The sequence below is a fragment of the Bidens hawaiensis genome, unplaced genomic scaffold, assembly GCF_021521415.1.
Source record: "Bidens hawaiensis isolate Kalapana, Puna unplaced genomic scaffold, B.hawaiensis_p1.1 tig00023639_1, whole genome shotgun sequence".
Lineage (NCBI taxonomy): Eukaryota > Viridiplantae > Streptophyta > Magnoliopsida > Asterales > Asteraceae > Bidens > Bidens hawaiensis.
In genome coordinates, this window is record NW_027493711.1 from 251,009 (window position 1) to 269,795 (window position 18,787).

Consider the following 18,787-nt stretch of genomic DNA (forward strand, 5'->3'; position numbering starts at 1 on the left):
AAGTTTCGTTCGTATTGTACCTCATAATCGTAATCAAGAGATTTGGTGCAATTGGGATTTGGTTGAAATGAGTGACCATTCATTGAAGGCTCGGTGCAAGTTTCGTGGGATTTATTTAAACCCACTTTCGAATTCAAATTTGAAGAAACACATCGAAAAACCGTATTGCAAGGCGTTGAAAAAGAACGTCGATTCGCAACAAACGCAAATGGATAGTGAAGGCGGAATATTTACATACCAAATTGATCGAGTTCAAGATCGTATGGCGAAGTTTGTGATTCAAGAAGCTTTGCCGTTTAGCCACTTCGACAACCCTCGCTTAACCGCCATGATTCGAGATACGCTTCAACCACAATACACTCACATAAGTCGTCATACTCTTAAACGTTATTGTTTAAAATTGTGGAAGAAGGCCAAAGAGGTACTAATTGCATATTTTGAAAATATAAATACGGGAATAAACTTAACTAGTGATGTTTGGTCGGCTCCACATGGTCTACCCGAATCTTATCTTTGTGTCACCGCTCATTGGGTAGACCCGTCATCGTGGGAAATGATGAAACGCACCATTGCGTTCGAACTCTTTGAGTATCCACATACGGGAGATAATTTGTTTGAAATTTTAGATTATGTTATAAAAACTTATAAACTAGAAAATAAAATATTTTCAATGGCATTTGATAACGCGTCGAATAATACATCGGCGGTTGATAAATTAAAATTAAAATATACGCCGATTTGCAATGGTGTATTTTTTCACTCAAGGTGTGTTGCACATATCATTAATTTAATCGTGCAAGACGGACTTGCTTCGGATGAGGTTACATCGGTTATAAACGATTTTAGACTAATGATACATGAAGTTTCTAAGAAAAGTAAAAAAAGACAAATGGAATATAGAAAATTTTGTAAAGATACGGGAAGAAAAGCTTTGGGAGCTAATTGGGATGTACCTCATCGATGAAATTCCACTTGCATAATGTTTCAAAGTGCTTTGAAACAAAGAGAAACTTTACAAATGTTTCATTCTAGTCTTGCCGAGAATGATTTGGCAATCCCCTTTTCAAATGAGAAATGGGAAATTATCAATGACTTATCGACTTTTCTTGAAGTTTTTAAAACATCAACTACGAAACTATCGGGAACGTATTATCCGACAAGTCCCTTGGTTCTTTCGGAGTTATTTTTAATCGTTAACAATCTTAAAGAATTTGAAAATAAAAGTCCAATGTTTTCAAACATCATATTACCAATAAAGTTTAAATTAAAAAATTACTTTCTTGAATTGCCACCGGTTTTTACTTGCGCCGCCGCTTTAAACCCAATGTTAAATGTTACGGGGGTTAAATGTGTGATATACGAAATTTTTTCAGCCTTAGATATGCATGAAGTTGACCCAAACTTTTCAACAGAGGCAAAAAATGATTTTAACTTGAATTTTAAATTTATGTTTGACTTTTATTTAAATAAATATGGGTCAAACATACACATGCCTATGCCGAGGGGTCTTCATCAAGTTCAAGTGCTACTAGAGTACGAGATCCCATGATTAGCCTTATGAACACCGTTCGCAACGTAACGGCTAAAAAACAAAGGGGTAACACCCCTTCAAGCGAACTAGGAAGGTATAGTGCAAATGATTACTCTACCTGTTTATCCGAAGAGGAATATGGCACTTTTGATGTTTTGGCTTGGTGGAAGGTAAAGGAAACCGAGTTTCCGATTCTTGCCACCATGGCCCGTGATTTACTAACCGTCCAAGCTTCTACGGTAGCTTCGGAATCTGCTTTTTCTCTTAGTGGCAGGGTAATATCGGTGAGAAGAACAAGACTAAATTCGGAGTCGGTGGAGATGTGCATTTGCTTAAAGGATCACTTGGACTCAATCGATCGTATTCAACACGTAATCACTCTTGAAGATGAAACACCACTTGATGTTCGAGTGCACGACGAACAAGAAGGCATTTCTACAAGTAATTCCGAGGAAGAAGTCGCCGCTCAATAATTACGACAAACAAGAAGGCTTTTCTAGAAATAATATGTCACAACTTTATATTTATAAGTTTAATGTTTTGTTAGTTTGTTTTTGAAGATTTTAAAACATGTAACCTTTTTTTTTGAACTTCTTAAAGTAAATAAAATGAATTTTATGTTAATTGTTTTGTTTATTTTTCATGCTATACAAATACGAATCGTAGTTTAGAATCCAAATCGCAAACGAAAAACGAAAAAAAAAACTAAATGCACTTGTATTGCAAATCCAATGAACAAGTTTACATTGTACAATGGTTACATATTTAACTGATGATGTTCCAACTGATGAAACTCTGCAACTGATGTGTCACTGATTCATATTTTGCATCAGTGACAACAAACTCTGCAACTGATGAATGTTCCCACTGATGAGTATTCCTCATCAGTGGCAACCTTCAGTAGTTGTCATCAGTGGCAACCTTCAGTAGTGTCTTCAGTGGCAACCTTCAGTAGTTGTCTTCAGTGGCAAACATCTTCAGTAGTTGTCTTTTCTTAATCAGTTAATTGTTTATTTTTATGTTAATTGTTTTTTTTATTTTTCATGTTATACAAATACGAATCGTAGTTTAGAATCCAAATCGCAAACGAAAAACGAAAAAAAAAAAAAAATTTTACACTGTAACCGGTTGGAACCGGTTACGGTACAGGAACCGGGTTAGGAACCGGTAAGAACCGGTTAGATAGGTTAGGGGTCCGAGGGTGGGAGAACCGGTTCGGTTCCCTAACCGGTTCGAGCCTGGAACCGGTTTAATTGAGGGTTTTGAATATAGGAACCGGTTAGGAACCGGTTCCGGTTCCTAGTCCCAAACCGTTCTGAACATGCCTACCCAGGAGCACTGCTTTTCTGTCTTTTCTTTTTCTTTTTTTTGCATTTAGTTGCCAATGTAAAATGTCTAATTTAATTACTTTTCAACTCTTGCATTCAAGTTTCAATGGTGATATGGGATTTAATTATTTGGTTTCTTGTGGTAGTTACCATGTCATATTGCATTTACTTTTTTGTTGTTTGTGTTCTTTAATTTTCTTTCTAGAATTTGCATTGTAAAGGATTTTTTTTGTTTCTTACATAACTATAAATGTGTTCTAATTAAAATGTTTTTGTATCAAAGTTATGGAACAAAGTTTAACATGAAACTTTTACCAGCAAATTACGTATATTTTGTAGTTGAGCGTGAAAAAATAAATTTCGGATTGTGTTGTACAACTAAGGATCAAATTTTGTTAATGGATTAGATAAACCAAAATATTTCAAAACTACTAATCAAACAAAGACGATGCAAATATGCAAAAGGCCCCTGATTTTGATTTCGCTTTAGGCCCCCTAAATGGTTGGGCCGCCACTGCAAAAGAGATTGGGTCAAAGGTGTATATCAGTATCTATATAGTAGTATTTGGGCATCCCCACACGCAATAAATCTAATGCAGTGTAACCCATACAGAGATATATGAATCGTCGTGAGATATATCCTTTACTTGTTAGACTATTGCCCGGGGACAAGCCTACACTGATATTTCTATATCAATCTTTTGTAGGCATCAAGTTTTCTCAGCCATAACATCTCCATTGACTTATATAGCGGAATTGGATTCGACCCAGCAGATATTGCTTTTGTAACTTGACTTCGATTTTCGTCAAGCAAATATGCATTGGGGTTAAAGCACCAAACGCCTCTCCAGCTATAGAGTTGAAAGATTGCCTTCAAGGCCGCTGTGTTGTTGAGTTTCAAAAATTAAGCCACGCTTCAATGTTTGAGTTGACTACACAAAAGTTTACTATTTGTGTGCAGATATTTAGGGGGTGTTTGACCTAGCTTTTATTTTTTAGCTTATGCATATTTGAAAGTAACTTATAGCTTATTTTCTATTATTTGATAAGCTCTTTTTAAGTGTTTGAATAAGTTATATTCTACAAATTGATAATAAGTAGTTAAAACCACCATTTTTTAATATTACATAAATAAGTTGCTTCAATAATTATTAATCCATCATGATTGAGAGCAAATGAATAACTTACACCTTTACACAAATAAACTTATTCAAATAAGCTAAAAAACCATCTTCAAATAAGCTTCATTGCACATCTTTCATACTCCGACCATCTTATTTTACAGTGTACAAGTTGATGACACGTACTTCAATTAAGACAGCATTAAAAACTTAATACAAAACTCAAGTTAGTTCATATCTCCAAGCTGCAGCCTTTTTGTTCATGAAATGCAAACAAAGAACAGAATTAACACAAAGATATGCAACTGTCTTTAACGGAAAGCTCAATCTTAACAAAACTCAGTGCCAGACAAGACCAGCAACAAAACACAAATGAAAATTTATGTCTAGAACAGAGATCAAACAGATAACAAATTGTATCAACTACTATTGTTTTAAGAAAACCTAAGAGACCAAAGCAACACACTAAGAAGTAGAGAAATCACTGTGAGACTCCGAGCCACTTAGTGAACACATCAAATTCAGCATAGTCACTGTCTGAAATCATAGTCTTGTACCATGCCTTGCTAGCAGTCTTGATCTTTGCAGCTTCCTCCTGTTTCAATAAAACAAGGTTGATAACAAATAAACAATTAGTACAGCCAGACAAAAACAAAATGACCCAACATAAGCGCATATCGTCGCATGCCATCATATAAAAAACCATTAATTTGAAGTAATTAAACAAAAACACTTGATTAGATGAAAAAAACTTAAATAAAAGCTTTTGGTTCAAGACTTGGTTAAAAACACCAAATATCACAATTACAAATGGCGAAAATGTATAAAACAGAAAAATTGTGTCAACGAGAGAAAGGTGATCATGACAAAATAAAATATGAAATAAAAGCAATTAATAACACTTTTAACCTAGTTGCAAAAATCAGTTACAAAAAACACACAAATGTAGGAACAACAAAACCGTATACTAAAATTTGTAACTTAAGAACAAAGTAAAACACACAAACAATATAAGCTACTCATCATACTAAAGCCTAAAATATTACAACAATAGCTTGTAAAATTTATAACTTTATTCCTAAAGGAATTATCTTTCGAGGTTATCCATCAAGAATTCAACAGCATGCAAATCGTATAAACACTATTTACAAGTTCTTAAAAAAACAATAAAACAATAGAAATTCATATAACAAATATCATTATTAACAAGTAAAATGATATACCATTTAACCACAAAAGTAAATTCAATAACCATTAACACCAACATTAAAACACATAATCAAATGCAACACCATATAAAAGCTATTAACAAACACTAAAAAACAAAAAGAAAGGTAAACCATGTGTACCTTGGTAATCGGTTGCCTCTTCTTGTCAAGCTTCTCCTTCTTAGCCTTCTTCCTCTGCTCCTCCGCAAGCAACGCCATCCTCTTGGCCGTCTTGGCATACGGGTTCAACCTCAGCATGGTATTCAAATTCTTCAGCGGGTTCTTCTTCATCGGCGCCCGTTGCACCTTATCCTTGGTCGGCCTCACCACCGACTGCACCTCGTCCGAATTAATAATCCTCGCCAAGTCCGCATTCACCATCTTCGCCCTCGGCAACACGTACCCCTTCTTCTTCCCACTCGCCTTCTCAAACGACCCGTAAATCTCGTCCAACTTCTCGAAAGCCGACTTCGTCCAAATAATAAACCTCCCCAAATGCCCACCCGGAGCGAGCTTCAACAAATTCAACCTCTCCACATTAGCCACCTCGACACCGGGTATATTCCTAAAAGCCTTAACCAACTTAGCACCTTCGGTTCCGTACACAATCAACGGTCCCTTACGAGATATATACCTCCGGTTCCTCATTTTCCCCTTTCCGGGTCGGATCCCAATCGAATCCTTAGCCTTCTCGGCATCTGGGTAAGCTCCGATCTGCTTCAAAGCCTTGATAGCATTCTGAGTCTTCTCAATTCCTTCAGCTGAGTCACTAACAACCAACGGAAGCTCAGGCACGGTCTCAATCTTATGTCCACGCGCCATCACAAGCGATGGTACGGCAGACGCAGCAATCGCCGAAACGACGGCGTATCGTTTCTGGTTGACATTGATCTTCCTATGCCACCTACGCCAGATCCGGGTCGGGGCGAACATGCGTCCGCCTCGGCACATGTTACCAAAGGCACCCTGGCCGGCGCGGTGGGTGCCGCCGCCGGGGACACGTGGTATACGTGAGACGGCGCGGCCGGTGCCCCAGGACTCGGCGGAGGTCTGGTGGCCGGCTTTGCGGGAGACGGCGTAGGGTTGGCGGGAGTTTTTGGAGATGTTGGAGTGGACGAAGTTGACGATGTCGGGTCGGATGGAGGCTTTCATGACGTGGGGTAAGGGGAGGCTGGTGTCGGTGGCCATGTCTGAGTCCAGTGGCTGGACGGAGACCAAGGGGCGTGCGGCGGCTGATGCCATTTCTGTCAAGTGAATATTATTAGGGTTTGGTTGTGAGAGAGGGGGAGTGGTATATATCGGATGGGAATTAGGGGTTTTTGTGGTTAGATGGGCTAAGGCCCATGGTTGTTGTAGTTCATTGTGGGCTTGGTTTTTATGTTTTTATTGGATTTTTAGGCTCAAATTTATGTACAACTTGATCTAATTACGGAGTATTCTAACCGTCCTAATAATAGTAAAATTATTATTTAGGGGTTGTGAACAACGTTTTAAAAACGTATATCTTACCCGTACCGCATTTAACCGGGCTCTAAATACCAGTTACTTTACAAAAATCCTGTATGACCGGTTCTATTGGCCGGTACGTACCAGGTTTTAAAACATTGGTTTTGAAAGCATTCCTGGTGAAATATAATGTGAAGTTCAGCATAGGTCAAATTTTGATTATTAAAGGATTTTTTAAAATGTAAAAGAAAAAAGCACTTTTATAAGGTTTAAATGTTGATAAGTGAAAGGGAGTGATAGACCAATTCATTTATATGTATTAAGGGAAGGAAAGATAACAATGTTGTGTTCTCGAGAAGAAAGGAAAAGAGGGGAAAGGAGATGTTTAAAGAGTAAATGCTTCCCTTTCGATTTGGATAGAATTAAAACGAAAGGAAATGAAATGAAATGGAAGATAAGCAAGGAAAAGAAAATGAAGGGATTGAGCTGGAAATGAAACGAAATTCATTTCCTTTCTTTCATGACATGAACTCAGTAACATTGTTTTGTGGTCTCCCACAAGACATGAGTGCATTCCATTAGACCCTCTCTTATATCTATGATTCTCCGTTCATGTTATGTCACCTTAGTGTCACCTCACCATCCCCTCCATCAAGTTGTGTTATACCTAGCATTCTCCAATCTTGGCTCTTTTAATTAATTTTTAATATTAAAAGAAAGGGTTAAACCAATAAATGTGTGACACTCACCCACTAATTGTGAAGCATGAGCATTCTCACTTCACCCGACACCCACTAATTGTTTCATTATCGTGATTCTATTGTCACTTCATCTCATGCAAATGTTTGATGTAACCATATTCCATGGGTGAGTTTGGATATGGTAGAAACCATGTGTTTGATAGGAAACGTAAGAGACAATCATAGCCATTCATTATTAGATCCTAGGGATAAGATTGTTCCAAGCAATATAGTAGGTTTTCCGATGTTTAAATGGTTAATAAAGGGCAAAAAGGTAAAGTGTGGGTTTATTTAAAAAGGGAAACTACTTAAAAGTTGCCTCATCGTTCATCTGTCACCAATAACGCTCCCAGATTTCACTCAACTTCCGACAATCTAAATTGAAGATCAAATGAGGCAATTGAAGATCATCGACATGATTTCAACATGTTTTGTGCTGATTGGAGGCGTTAAGGTAAAGAGAAAACCATAAAATTTTTGCTTTGTTATTGTCGACAGCCTAATATTTCAGTTTAATCTCGAAACCCGATGAGGCACAGACTCAATGAACCTCTGATTTAAATCATAGTTCAATTGTTAATTTGTTTTATATACATGCAGTTGGTGTGTTAATTTTACCTGGTTTTGGGGCAAGATTTTCTTTGCTAGGTGTTATTATGCTTATAAGGTTCTGTGAGGGTTAGACTTGTTGATTTTCCCTATGATGGTAATAAATATATGTAGGTTGAAGTATTTGATGTTAGGTTGATGGTGTTGTTAAATGATTGTGGGTCGTTGGCTTGTAACTAGGTTGTGCTCATTCTGTGCTACTTAGCATTTTTCCCTGTGTTGGTAAGAGACATATGTGTTGGTTTGCCATGTATTGCTAAAAATATACGTAGGTTGAAGTGTGTGTTTGCCCTGTGGTGGTAAAAATTACAGTTAGGCTTCTCTTGGTTTGTATAAATAAGATGTCTTGGTTTCTTTAAAAGGCTTGGGTTATTGATAAAGTATGTGATCAAAGCTGCGCAGATGTGTTGGTGGTGCTGGTTTTATTTTGTCATGCTGCTAGCAGAGTGTGTGTGTGTGTGTGTGTGTGTGTGTGTTTTGTTTGTAAAATATAAGCTAATTTTATTTTGTCCTGTTAGAAATTTATGCATGTGTTGTTTTGTTGATGCTGTTAATAAGTACTTCATTTGTTGTTTTGGTGATGTTAGAAATTCGTCCTTGTTATGCTAGGATATGATGATAATATATGTGTTACTGTTAAAAATTATTGTGGTGTTGTTAGAAATTATTATGTTAATATTTAGTGTGTTGTATGTGTGGCTATTAGTAATTTATGTGTGTATTTTTGTAGACACATTATGTTTTACGTTTGTGTTGACATGCTACATAATGTGATTCTATAGATAAATTTGTTGAGCAAGAGGCTAATAAAAACTATGATGTCAATTGTGGTACGTTTTCTATGCGTCACATAGACGGAAGATGTTATTAAAGAAAAGCTGGAGGGAGGTGTATTTGATAGGATAAGTGACAAAATTGAAAGGGCGCTCTGATTGGATTGATTGCTTCTTCTTCAACTTTGCAAAAGTTTATTTTGGATTTCATATTTTGGGGTTGTTTGACTATTTGGGATTTTATATTTTAGTGACTATTATTGATCGTTGTAGTTTTAAACAACACGTAATTTACTTATATTGGTTGTTGAATCATTTATTTTCAACTGGTTTTGTTAAATATGGGCGTGTGTTCAACAAAAGAGTAACGTGGTAGTCACAGTTAATAAACAGCACATAATTTAGTCGAAGTTAATAAATATCAAATAATTACGTGTATTGGTTGTTAATATTCAATCGTTTTTTTAAATGTGGATTTGTGTTTAACAAAAGAGCAGTTTGTTGTTTATAATAGGATATGTAACCGCACTGAAAATAAGTTAACAAATGTTAAAGTTAAATCTTCAAACTGTTCAGATAAAAGAGTTTAACAAACTAATGAACAAAATATACTATATTTCACACAACAAACTAATAATATGAACAACTGAATGTGTAAATTATGCAATACGTTTCACAAGTAACTACACGTCTAAACTACAACAAACAGAATGCTAAATAACAAGTCCACTTAGTAATGGAAATAAGCGATGAAATGGAGTAAACTATGACATCTTTAACTGCTTTACACCCCATCTTTGTCTCTTGATTGGATTTTAGAAGTCATCATCCGAATCATTAGTATCAACTGCAACATGTTTATGAGATGCTAATACTCCCTGTTAATAACACAATAAAAATGACATTAACCAACTAAGCTAGCTCTTTTATTTTATTTTTTTCCAAAAAACTAACCTTTTCTTGCTGATGATCACACAATTTCACACACACCAAGATTTCGCTTCTTTGATGTTGAAGACCCAACATTGATAACACATCGCGCTACATGTTTGTGAATCATGTTACTATTGTATATATTTTTTTGAATAACCATGGAATTGGCTTCCTTGTTTCAAAAGATTTACCTTTTCTTTCTGATTAAGCATTATCTCACACCCTCTTGCTTCGCTTCTTTCATGTTGAAGGCCAACATGAATCACACATCGAGCTGCTCCTACGCATTAAAATACACCAAAAAAAAGAATAATGTGTTGATATCATTGATACCATTGAAAGCAAAACAAACATGCACATGTTTTTGGTTTGGCACCGCTGTCTGCTCTTCTTGTCCATGGCTTCGAAGTCATCGTTTTCAATCCAACATTAATCACTTGCGTTTTTATTTTTGTTACACATTTATTTGTTGACACTTTTCCACCTTCAAAACCAAAAAAAATAAATAAAAATATATATTCTAAAAAGAAAACATGTTTGTTCTAATTAAAAACTTGCTATATTAAGAACACAAATAAGTAATTACCTATTTACCTCCACGTTCGCTAAATAAGATAATTGGATATGAAGCTGTGTTTGTGTATTCATTAAAAATCTCATCACTAATGCAATTCTATTACTTTTCCTCCTAATTGCCAAATAAAAATTAAAATCAGAATTATATATTTTAACAATCCCAACAAACGCATTGCTAAAAACCAACTTTTACAAACAGGTCAGTATAATCACATGAACACTTTTAACTTACTAACACCAACTTTTAATAGTCTGAACTAACAACAAATTAACAACACATGCTTTATCAGCAACCCCATCACCGACACAAACTGCATAAACCTTAACAATTAAGTAGTAACTATCACAACATAATAATACCATCCCCCCCCCCTCTTTAAGTTACTTACCAACACCATCTTCACTAATATGAAATAACACCATCAACTTAGCAACACACACTTTAACATCCATAATCACATGACCAGTTTAAACTTGCTAACACCAACTTTCGATAGAACGAACTAACAAAATCAAATAAACACATGTTTTATCAACAATCTCATCGCCCACACAAACTGCATAAACCTTAACTTATAACTAACCAACACAGCCTAATTATACCATGTGCCCATTAATTACCAGCACCATCTTCATTAGTATCAAAATAACACCATTAACCTAACAAAACATACTTTAACATCCATATATCTATTAACAACACAAGAGGAACCAACACAAAGGCTTACCACAATCACAACACATATGAAAAACATGTTAACCCAACACATATATGTTACTGACAACACATACAACACCATGTATAATATTAGCACTGACCCGAGAAACCCACACCAACCGTGGTCGTCCAAACACCCAAAACATTAAACACACCAACTGCATGTTCATCAACAAAATCTTTCAATTGACTTCAATTTTTGTAGAAAATGCACGAAACTAAGGTGCATTGTACCTGTACAGGTTCGGATTTCACCATTAACCCTAGAAAAGAAACAATCGACAAAACCGGAGCAAAAAAGAATTAAGGTTTTTACCTTAATCGATCCAATCAACACTCAAACGAGACACTTGGCAGTTGAAATACCCTCGATGTTCTTCACTTGCTTATTTTATCTTCAACCTTGTTAATCGAACTCGGAATGTTACTCGAGACGTTACTCGGGACGCATTCACGTGACTGTTTGTTGAAAACTAACGACATGGCTAGTATTAAGCAAATTCCTTTTTTAAAGAATCTGCACTTTACCTTTTTGCCCTTTATTATTTAATTATTATTTTCATGTTCTCTCTTCTAATTGGTTCTTATAATTCTCACCAAAAAAGCACTTTCTATTTGATCCTCCCTCTTCCATGGGTTGTGGCCTTAAGTGGTACATGTTTGGTAGTTAATAAACTACTACTAGTTAGATTTTCTAGCGCAGCTAACTCACACGCCATGAGACCCTACCCCTTGTATTTTCCATTTTTTAATTCATCACTTTCCTCTCAAAATAAACCGTTACTTTAACATTATTGAATTTTTTATTCCGAAAAACAAGTTTCTATCAAAACCGCCAACAAGTTATACAAGTAGTATAACATTTTTACCATATCATAGGTGTCATATGACTACATATCACATGTATGTATGTTAGGGTGAAAATGTATATCGGGGTCTTGCGGCCCATATGAGATGTAAGGGCTTGTATAACTTTATTGGAAGTGACTCATGTAACAGTGGTATTCCAAGTCATAAGTACAGCCCATATGATGTGAGAATTTGTTTTACACCACATGTATAACATGACAGTTTTGTGGTCTGCAAAAGTTTACGAGCTTTATAACATCACACGACACGTACAATATGAAAGGCATATTGTGTAGACTATGATGGTGCATATAGCTTCACCTATAAAAGAAATAGTTCTTGGCTACTAGTCTTAATTTTAAACCGTCAGGTGTCGGATATCATGCAAATTGAATACGACTTGTTTAATCTGAAAAACTTGTTAATATTTTGTTTTACTGATTATTAATAAGAAATGATTGATGGATTAATATTAAACATTAATACAAACACGATAAAAGAACTACTTATGCAGAAGCATAACAAGTATAGAGATTGTGACACGATAAAACGTTGAGACGCTCCCGACACATAAGACAGGCATCCTCACATCCATTTTCGACAAGTGTTTTGCATAAACAATGTAAACAAGTTACACAAATGGTATCCGATTTACGAAAAACAATTAAATGAACAAAGTACAATTCAAGAAATAAATAAAGCGTACAACATTTGCCAGCAACCTCATGAACATTAGAAGAGGTATGCCGAACCAAGTAACTAACTTTCTCTATCCTTTTGTAACTATAACTAATCCTGTCATATTGACAAAAGAAAACAAACATCATGAATAATAATTCTGTGAACACGAGTCTTGATTTGATAAACACTACCGGTACCAAGAATCTTTATTCTGTATTCAAGAATCAGAATTCTGTGAAACACGAGTCTTGATTTGATAAACATTCTTCACTTGTTGATTCCCATCCGCTGTCGGTCTACCAATCCATGTAGGCGGTGGAGTCGGTAAGTTACCAGCGGTCTGGTTACGTGAGCTCGGTTGCGCCATCCTAACCGGGTATTGTCTACTCTGGGGCCCACCTTCCATGGATAAACCAGCCATGCCATTTGTTACGTCTTGGTACTGATTTTGATATGTGTAGCTTTCTTGCTGGTTAAAACTGGACCTATTGGGTTGAAACTGATTAGGAGGGGTGGGCCCGAATCTGGGCCTAGGCATTGGGCCTCGAGGATTTGGGTATCCGTTGTAATAATTTGGATCATCGTTGTAATTCCTTCTGTAGCCCGATGGCCCAGAGGGCCTGGGCCTATGTTGTAGATTGTTTGGTGGGTAATTTCGGTACTGTGATTGGTCATAGAACCCGGGTGAGTTGGAATTAGAACCACGTTTGATGTTTAATGAGTTGTTTAAAAGACGGTGAGCGGCTTCTCCTAACATGTTTCCATGTATTGCTCCCGGTACCTGTGGCCTGAATATTAAAAAAAATGAAAAATTAGGGTTTTTTATGTGATTTTGAAATAAAAGAATATAAACTCTTATAAAGATTACAGTTATGTTGGATTTAGAATGATTGTGTTTCTCGTCTGAACACTAACGTCTACTTAATTGGGCTACTACTAGAACTTTTGGTCCAATTTTTTTTTTTTTTAAATTATAAACAATTTATGCGTAATGACTAGAAAATCATATTGTTATAATTATAATTATAATTATAATAATAATAATAATAATAATAAATAACATAGGTTTTTTAATATTTTGAGTTAGAAGGTTGTATGCATTATGAATATTTAGTACATTTAACAACATTCATAAGTGTATTTATAGGTGTACAAAACGGTACCGACTTGGGTCAAAAAAAGTCGAAACCAGTTTCTGCCCAAAAGTTAAAACTGGTTCCACTTCAAGCACATTGCCACATCAGTTTATCTAGGGTTTCAGTGTGCGTGTGAGTGAGAGAGAGAAAGAGAGAGAGAGGCGTGTGTGTGTGTACCTGTTATTATAACTGTTATTATAACCACCTTGTGGGCGACGACCACTATTGTCTTCATGCCATAAAATAGGCAAAGGTTTAATATCAACAGGTTTCAAAATCTGCAACAATGATGCAAACAAACAAATCGATTACAAGTCCAAACACAACAATTTATCTGAATTAAGCCTATTTTCATGGTTTCATTAAGTCTATTAACAATGTCATAACTAATAAAGCTTAAAAGTTAAAATCATGGCTTTTATATCCAATTAGCAGAAATAAAGAAACCACAAACCTTCTTTGGCATGGTTACTCCTCTAGGAGGTTCTGGAATATGCTTATGGGGAGCCGGGTTTATATAAGCAATGTTTCTGCAAAAAGAAAAAAAAACGATTAAATCAAGAAAAATAAAGATTAAAATAATAACGCAGATGGTCCATGTGGTTTAGGCATATTAAACTTTAGTCCCTATGTTTCAAAAATTACAACTTTAGACCAACTGGTTGCGCTAACATTACACCATTGGTCCCTGAAATGGATGGAAGTAAACTTGTTAGTTAAATTTGCTAATATGACAAAAATACCCTTATACTAAAGGAAATTTAATGCAGTAGGGAGAGGCCATATGTTTATATTTTGTTTTGGAATGTTAAGGGGTTTTTGGTCATTTTGCACACTTAATAAAAAATCTTAATGTCCATCCATTTCAGGGACTATTTGTGTTACACTCGTGCAACATGGTCTAAAGTTGTAAATTTTGAAACTTCGGTACTACAGCTGCAACATGGCCAAACCAGGGACTATTCATGCAATTAATTCTAAAGTTTAATAATCATAAGTCAATAAAAAGGAACTTACAGAACATGGTTGTCCATAATATCCTCCAAACCAGAAATAGGGGAAGGAAGAATCATTTTCCAACCATTTCTACCGGACAGCCACAAGTAGCCGTTCATACCGCCACTGAATAAGTTTAATAAAGATATTGAAACTTAAATAGGTTATATTTTGAAAAAAAAATAAGTATGTATAAAACAGAAATAGCCAACCTGGCATTCACGTCAATTGGCCATATAGGTATCTGACTCGGGTGCATATACATTTGCATTTGCATATGATAGAAATAATGGTGGTATGCGCTAATTTGTTGGGACAGGCTGTTAAGTGGAGATACGTATAATAAATCACAAAAAACACTATTCCGAGCTTGCTCTTCAGCCTGGAAGAAAAATCCATACTTGAGTATTAACCAATAATACAAATTAAAAGTTCTACGAAAATAATAGGAAGCTAAGTGTATAATAAGGCATATCTTATCTTAATATGTGTATATAAAGAACTCTGTGTTCGTTTATTATATTCAGAATTCAGAAATATATAAAATTTTGAAATGTAACAAAATACCGAACTGTTAAAGTGGCTTCAAGCTTTCTTGTTTCAGTGAGTAGCTTATTTTCATCAATAAATGGCAATTTGGCTACACCCTGTTTTCATAACAATATTAAAATAAACAAATAAATAGATATCACGGTAACAAAGAGTGTTTGAGAAACGCGATATTACCTGCCATGAAAAACGCTTTCCATTCATGTCAATTGCAAAATCTGCATGTAAATATAAAGGCCAACTTTATTTTTTAATCAACATTCTTGTATCACTTACATTGACTAAAGAGTTAAAACATTAATGAAATTTTACCAACAGGATAGAAGTCAATTATAGGCGATGATGGATCAGTCATCAATTTTCTGTAATTTTCAGGCAGAGCGTTTGCACTGTAACACCAAATAATGTATTAGATAAACCGATAATTAATAACAAAAACTAATTAGAAAAGATAATCATAGACAAAATAAATACCTTGCAGCAGGTAGGGTTCCCATAAGCTGATCAAAGGGTTTAAATGGCTCTCCCAAGAAAAACGTAATTTCCAAATCAGCCAAATCTTTAAGATCAGAGGCAAATGGGGCATCATGATATGGATAATACCTACACAAGGTCACACAATTATATATAATAATACAAATGATGTTAATTAGTGGCTTCATTTTTCTTTGCTTGAATATTTTAGATGTACCATTGCCAAGAACAAACGCCCTGATAGTAATACCGGCAAACCCAACACAACCCTTCCACATAATTCAATACCTGCATAAGTAAATTATGGTTAAAAAGGATACAGGCTACACAATTACAGTATGTAATATATAAGAAAAAAGGAAACTCACCATTTGCCTTTTAACCTCTTTGATTTCCTTTGGATCAGTCAAATTTAACTTCTCACTATAATACCTTTCTTTGTACCCAGGTTCTCCTAGTTTAATCTGAATTTAGAAAAAGACAAAACAAAATTTAGAATATTGCATCATCAGTGAATAAAGAGGCAATGAACTACACTAATTAGCACCAGCAAACCCAAAAGGTTATTGTAAGGGGCAATTTCATATGTACCCCTCATAAACTTGAAAATATGGTATGCATCCACCACATGCTTTGAGAGGGGTATATATGACATTTTCAAGTTTAAGAGGGGTGTATATGAAATTCCCTCTAAAACATAACATAACATTAATTGCAGAAAATTTGTTGTACCTTGTCGACCACTGGAGCTGCGGGCGCCTCATCAGCCTCTTGTCTTGTCTTGTTCTCGTATGCCTGAATTAAATAATAGCATGATATCCAACTATTAATTAAGCAACCAAAAATCAATAAAATTTATTAAATTGGATTGAACAATACATTTACTGCCATATGTGACTTAAATACAAATATATGCAAAGAGCATAACAAATTTGCTATACTGAATCACCTTTTGTATGCGGGCCCGCTTTTGAAATATTTGGTCTTCATGAATTGCAACCGCTTGAATAAATTGTTCAACTCTGTCCAGCAAGACCTGAAATTGAAAAATCAAAAGAAATTGAAAAATCAAAAGAAAGTAAATATAAAATAACTCAACACGAACATAAATTTAACCACCAAAACAAAGCATAATTACCTCCCCTGAGTCAGTAAGATAACCACCCATTGCAGAAAACTCTCTTCTATAAACTTGCATCAGCAAATTTATAGCACCCTGCATTAGCAAAAGCGGGAAAAAAATCAACAAAAAGCAAGCCTACTATTTATATAACTTTTATTTAATATATTACATACACGTCCATACCTCCCGAATCTGTAATGTCGGCATATGAGGAAGAAAATCATTGCCCACAAAAAAGCAAAGAAATACAAAATCATCCACCAGTCTTTCCAAATTGACCTCAAAAGGCGGATTTGGAATCTCTAAATCATATTGCAAATATTCTCGTAAAACCCAGATGTTGAGAAACTGCTCACAAAATATTGGAATAAATAATGAGGCAATAAATTCAATAATTCCAAAATCAAATTAGATTAAGGTGACAGTTACTTAACCTGATATTTCTTTTTGTGAATTGGGATATCAATTGCTGGCTTTCCATTTACGAGACCGCTACACTCAGCAGCCAGGTGACCTATTTGACCACATTGGAAACATTTCTCCTGCTGACCTGGCAGTGTGATCACCTGTGAAACAAGAAAAGTTGAATTCACTTCCATTGGTCCAAAAGACGGTTATCTAAATGATAGCGCACACAATAATACACTGTTTACTAACCTCCCTCAATATTGAGAAGTGAACCTCATGGGTTGCTAGAGCCAACATAATAAGATCTGCATCCTATCAAAATAAGCCATATTAGTGATGAGCTGGCAAATGGACATTTTGACCCGTTTAACTACAGCTAGGTGGATATGAGTTACACTTTTTGTCGAACATGTCAAATGGGTCGAAACGTCAAACAGGTCAAAACCCATTTGAAGTAATGCATACGGCCTCCTCTTTTTTTTTCTTTGAACAGCAAATAGATGCATACAAACTTTTTAAGTCGATGTGTTTTAATAAAGCTAGATTACTGTAATAATACAGTTTGTGCAATTGCCAGTTAAAATATAAAAACAAAAGTTGTATAAAGAAGTGTTTGCGGTACTTTATTGGCCTGCGTTACAAGATTCTGTTTTTATCTGAACCCATTTTAACACGCTACCTAATAAATCTAACTATATCAATAAATGACCAAGGAACCAAATATTAGCAAATAGCAATACTATTGCATATAAAAGCCCGATATTATTATACTACTATATTGTCTTAATACTCACCAATCCGTAGAGGCAGTGCCGAGTGTTTGGATCAAAACCAGGAAGGTTACGTTGTAACCGAATGTACGACATCACTTTGTGCTCTCCTTCACCAGGAACATTCGAGTCAGAAAGAATCACCTTCAAATAAAATAAAAATTAAAAAATAAAATATTATAATTCTAAGAACAATAAGAAGCAGGATTCTCAATAAACCTTGGTATACTGCCAACCAGGATTGTGGTTCAATCTACATTGTATATAATACTGAAGGGCTACAGATAACACAGACATGAACTCAGTGCCAGGTGTGATAACATTCGAATCACATGTTTCAAGTTTCTCTTTAGGTGCAAGTGCGACTCCTTGAGCTTCAAATTCAATTCTCAATCTCTCTTCTACCGCTTCCTAAATGAGATATATTTAATCATGTTGACTTTCTAATTAATATCTTACCATTATCATAAATGATGAAAAAAGGGAAAAGAAACTCACGGCTTCTGCAGCGTCTTTAGCTGCCCTAAACCGGCGAGAGCGTTGTTGATTCATTTTGGCTCTAGGAGCCACACCGTCTGCAAAGTGCATTTGCATAGCTGATTATATATGTTCAACTTTGAAAAAATGACTTAAAAGAGGAAAAGTTGAAGGCTTTACCTATTGCCAAATAAAGAATTTTTCTTGGTCGAACCAGCGAAAAAAGATGGTCGATGTAGTCAAATATTAATTTAAATACTTCATCATATGTAGCAGGAGGCGGCTGCATTACAAGAAGTGCAAGTTCCATGAGTAATTCAAAGTTAAATTAAGTCGAACAA

General features: G+C 35.3%; 2 protein-coding genes across 2 annotated transcripts; both read right to left on the reverse strand.

Moving 5' to 3' along the window:
• Positions 1 to 4,266: 4,266 nt before the first annotated feature.
• Positions 4,267 to 6,446, reverse strand: LOC143567804 (large ribosomal subunit protein uL4-like). The gene is made up of 2 exons (XM_077054118.1): positions 5,330 to 6,446; positions 4,267 to 4,575 (listed from the first exon to the last, which is right to left on the reverse strand). Exons 1-2 carry the CDS (start codon positions 6,428 to 6,430, stop codon positions 4,462 to 4,464), a joined length of 1,215 nt encoding a protein of 404 aa, XP_076910233.1. The 5' UTR covers positions 6,431 to 6,446; the 3' UTR covers positions 4,267 to 4,461.
• A 6,061-nt stretch (positions 6,447 to 12,507) lies between these two features.
• Positions 12,508 to 18,585, reverse strand: LOC143567805 (5'-3' exoribonuclease 4-like). The gene is made up of 20 exons (XM_077054119.1): positions 18,468 to 18,585; positions 18,189 to 18,380; positions 17,994 to 18,113; positions 17,449 to 17,511; positions 17,226 to 17,357; positions 16,975 to 17,139; positions 16,807 to 16,884; positions 16,618 to 16,704; positions 16,401 to 16,463; positions 16,037 to 16,132; positions 15,886 to 15,956; positions 15,669 to 15,797; positions 15,507 to 15,583; positions 15,372 to 15,412; positions 15,218 to 15,292; positions 14,858 to 15,027; positions 14,667 to 14,771; positions 14,104 to 14,179; positions 13,827 to 13,927; positions 12,508 to 13,301 (listed from the first exon to the last, which is right to left on the reverse strand). The coding sequence occupies exons 1-20, from the start codon at positions 18,561 to 18,563 to the stop codon at positions 12,731 to 12,733; spliced, it is 2,508 nt and encodes an 835-aa protein (XP_076910234.1). The 5' UTR covers positions 18,564 to 18,585; the 3' UTR covers positions 12,508 to 12,730.
• Between the last annotated feature and the right edge of the window lie 202 nt (positions 18,586 to 18,787).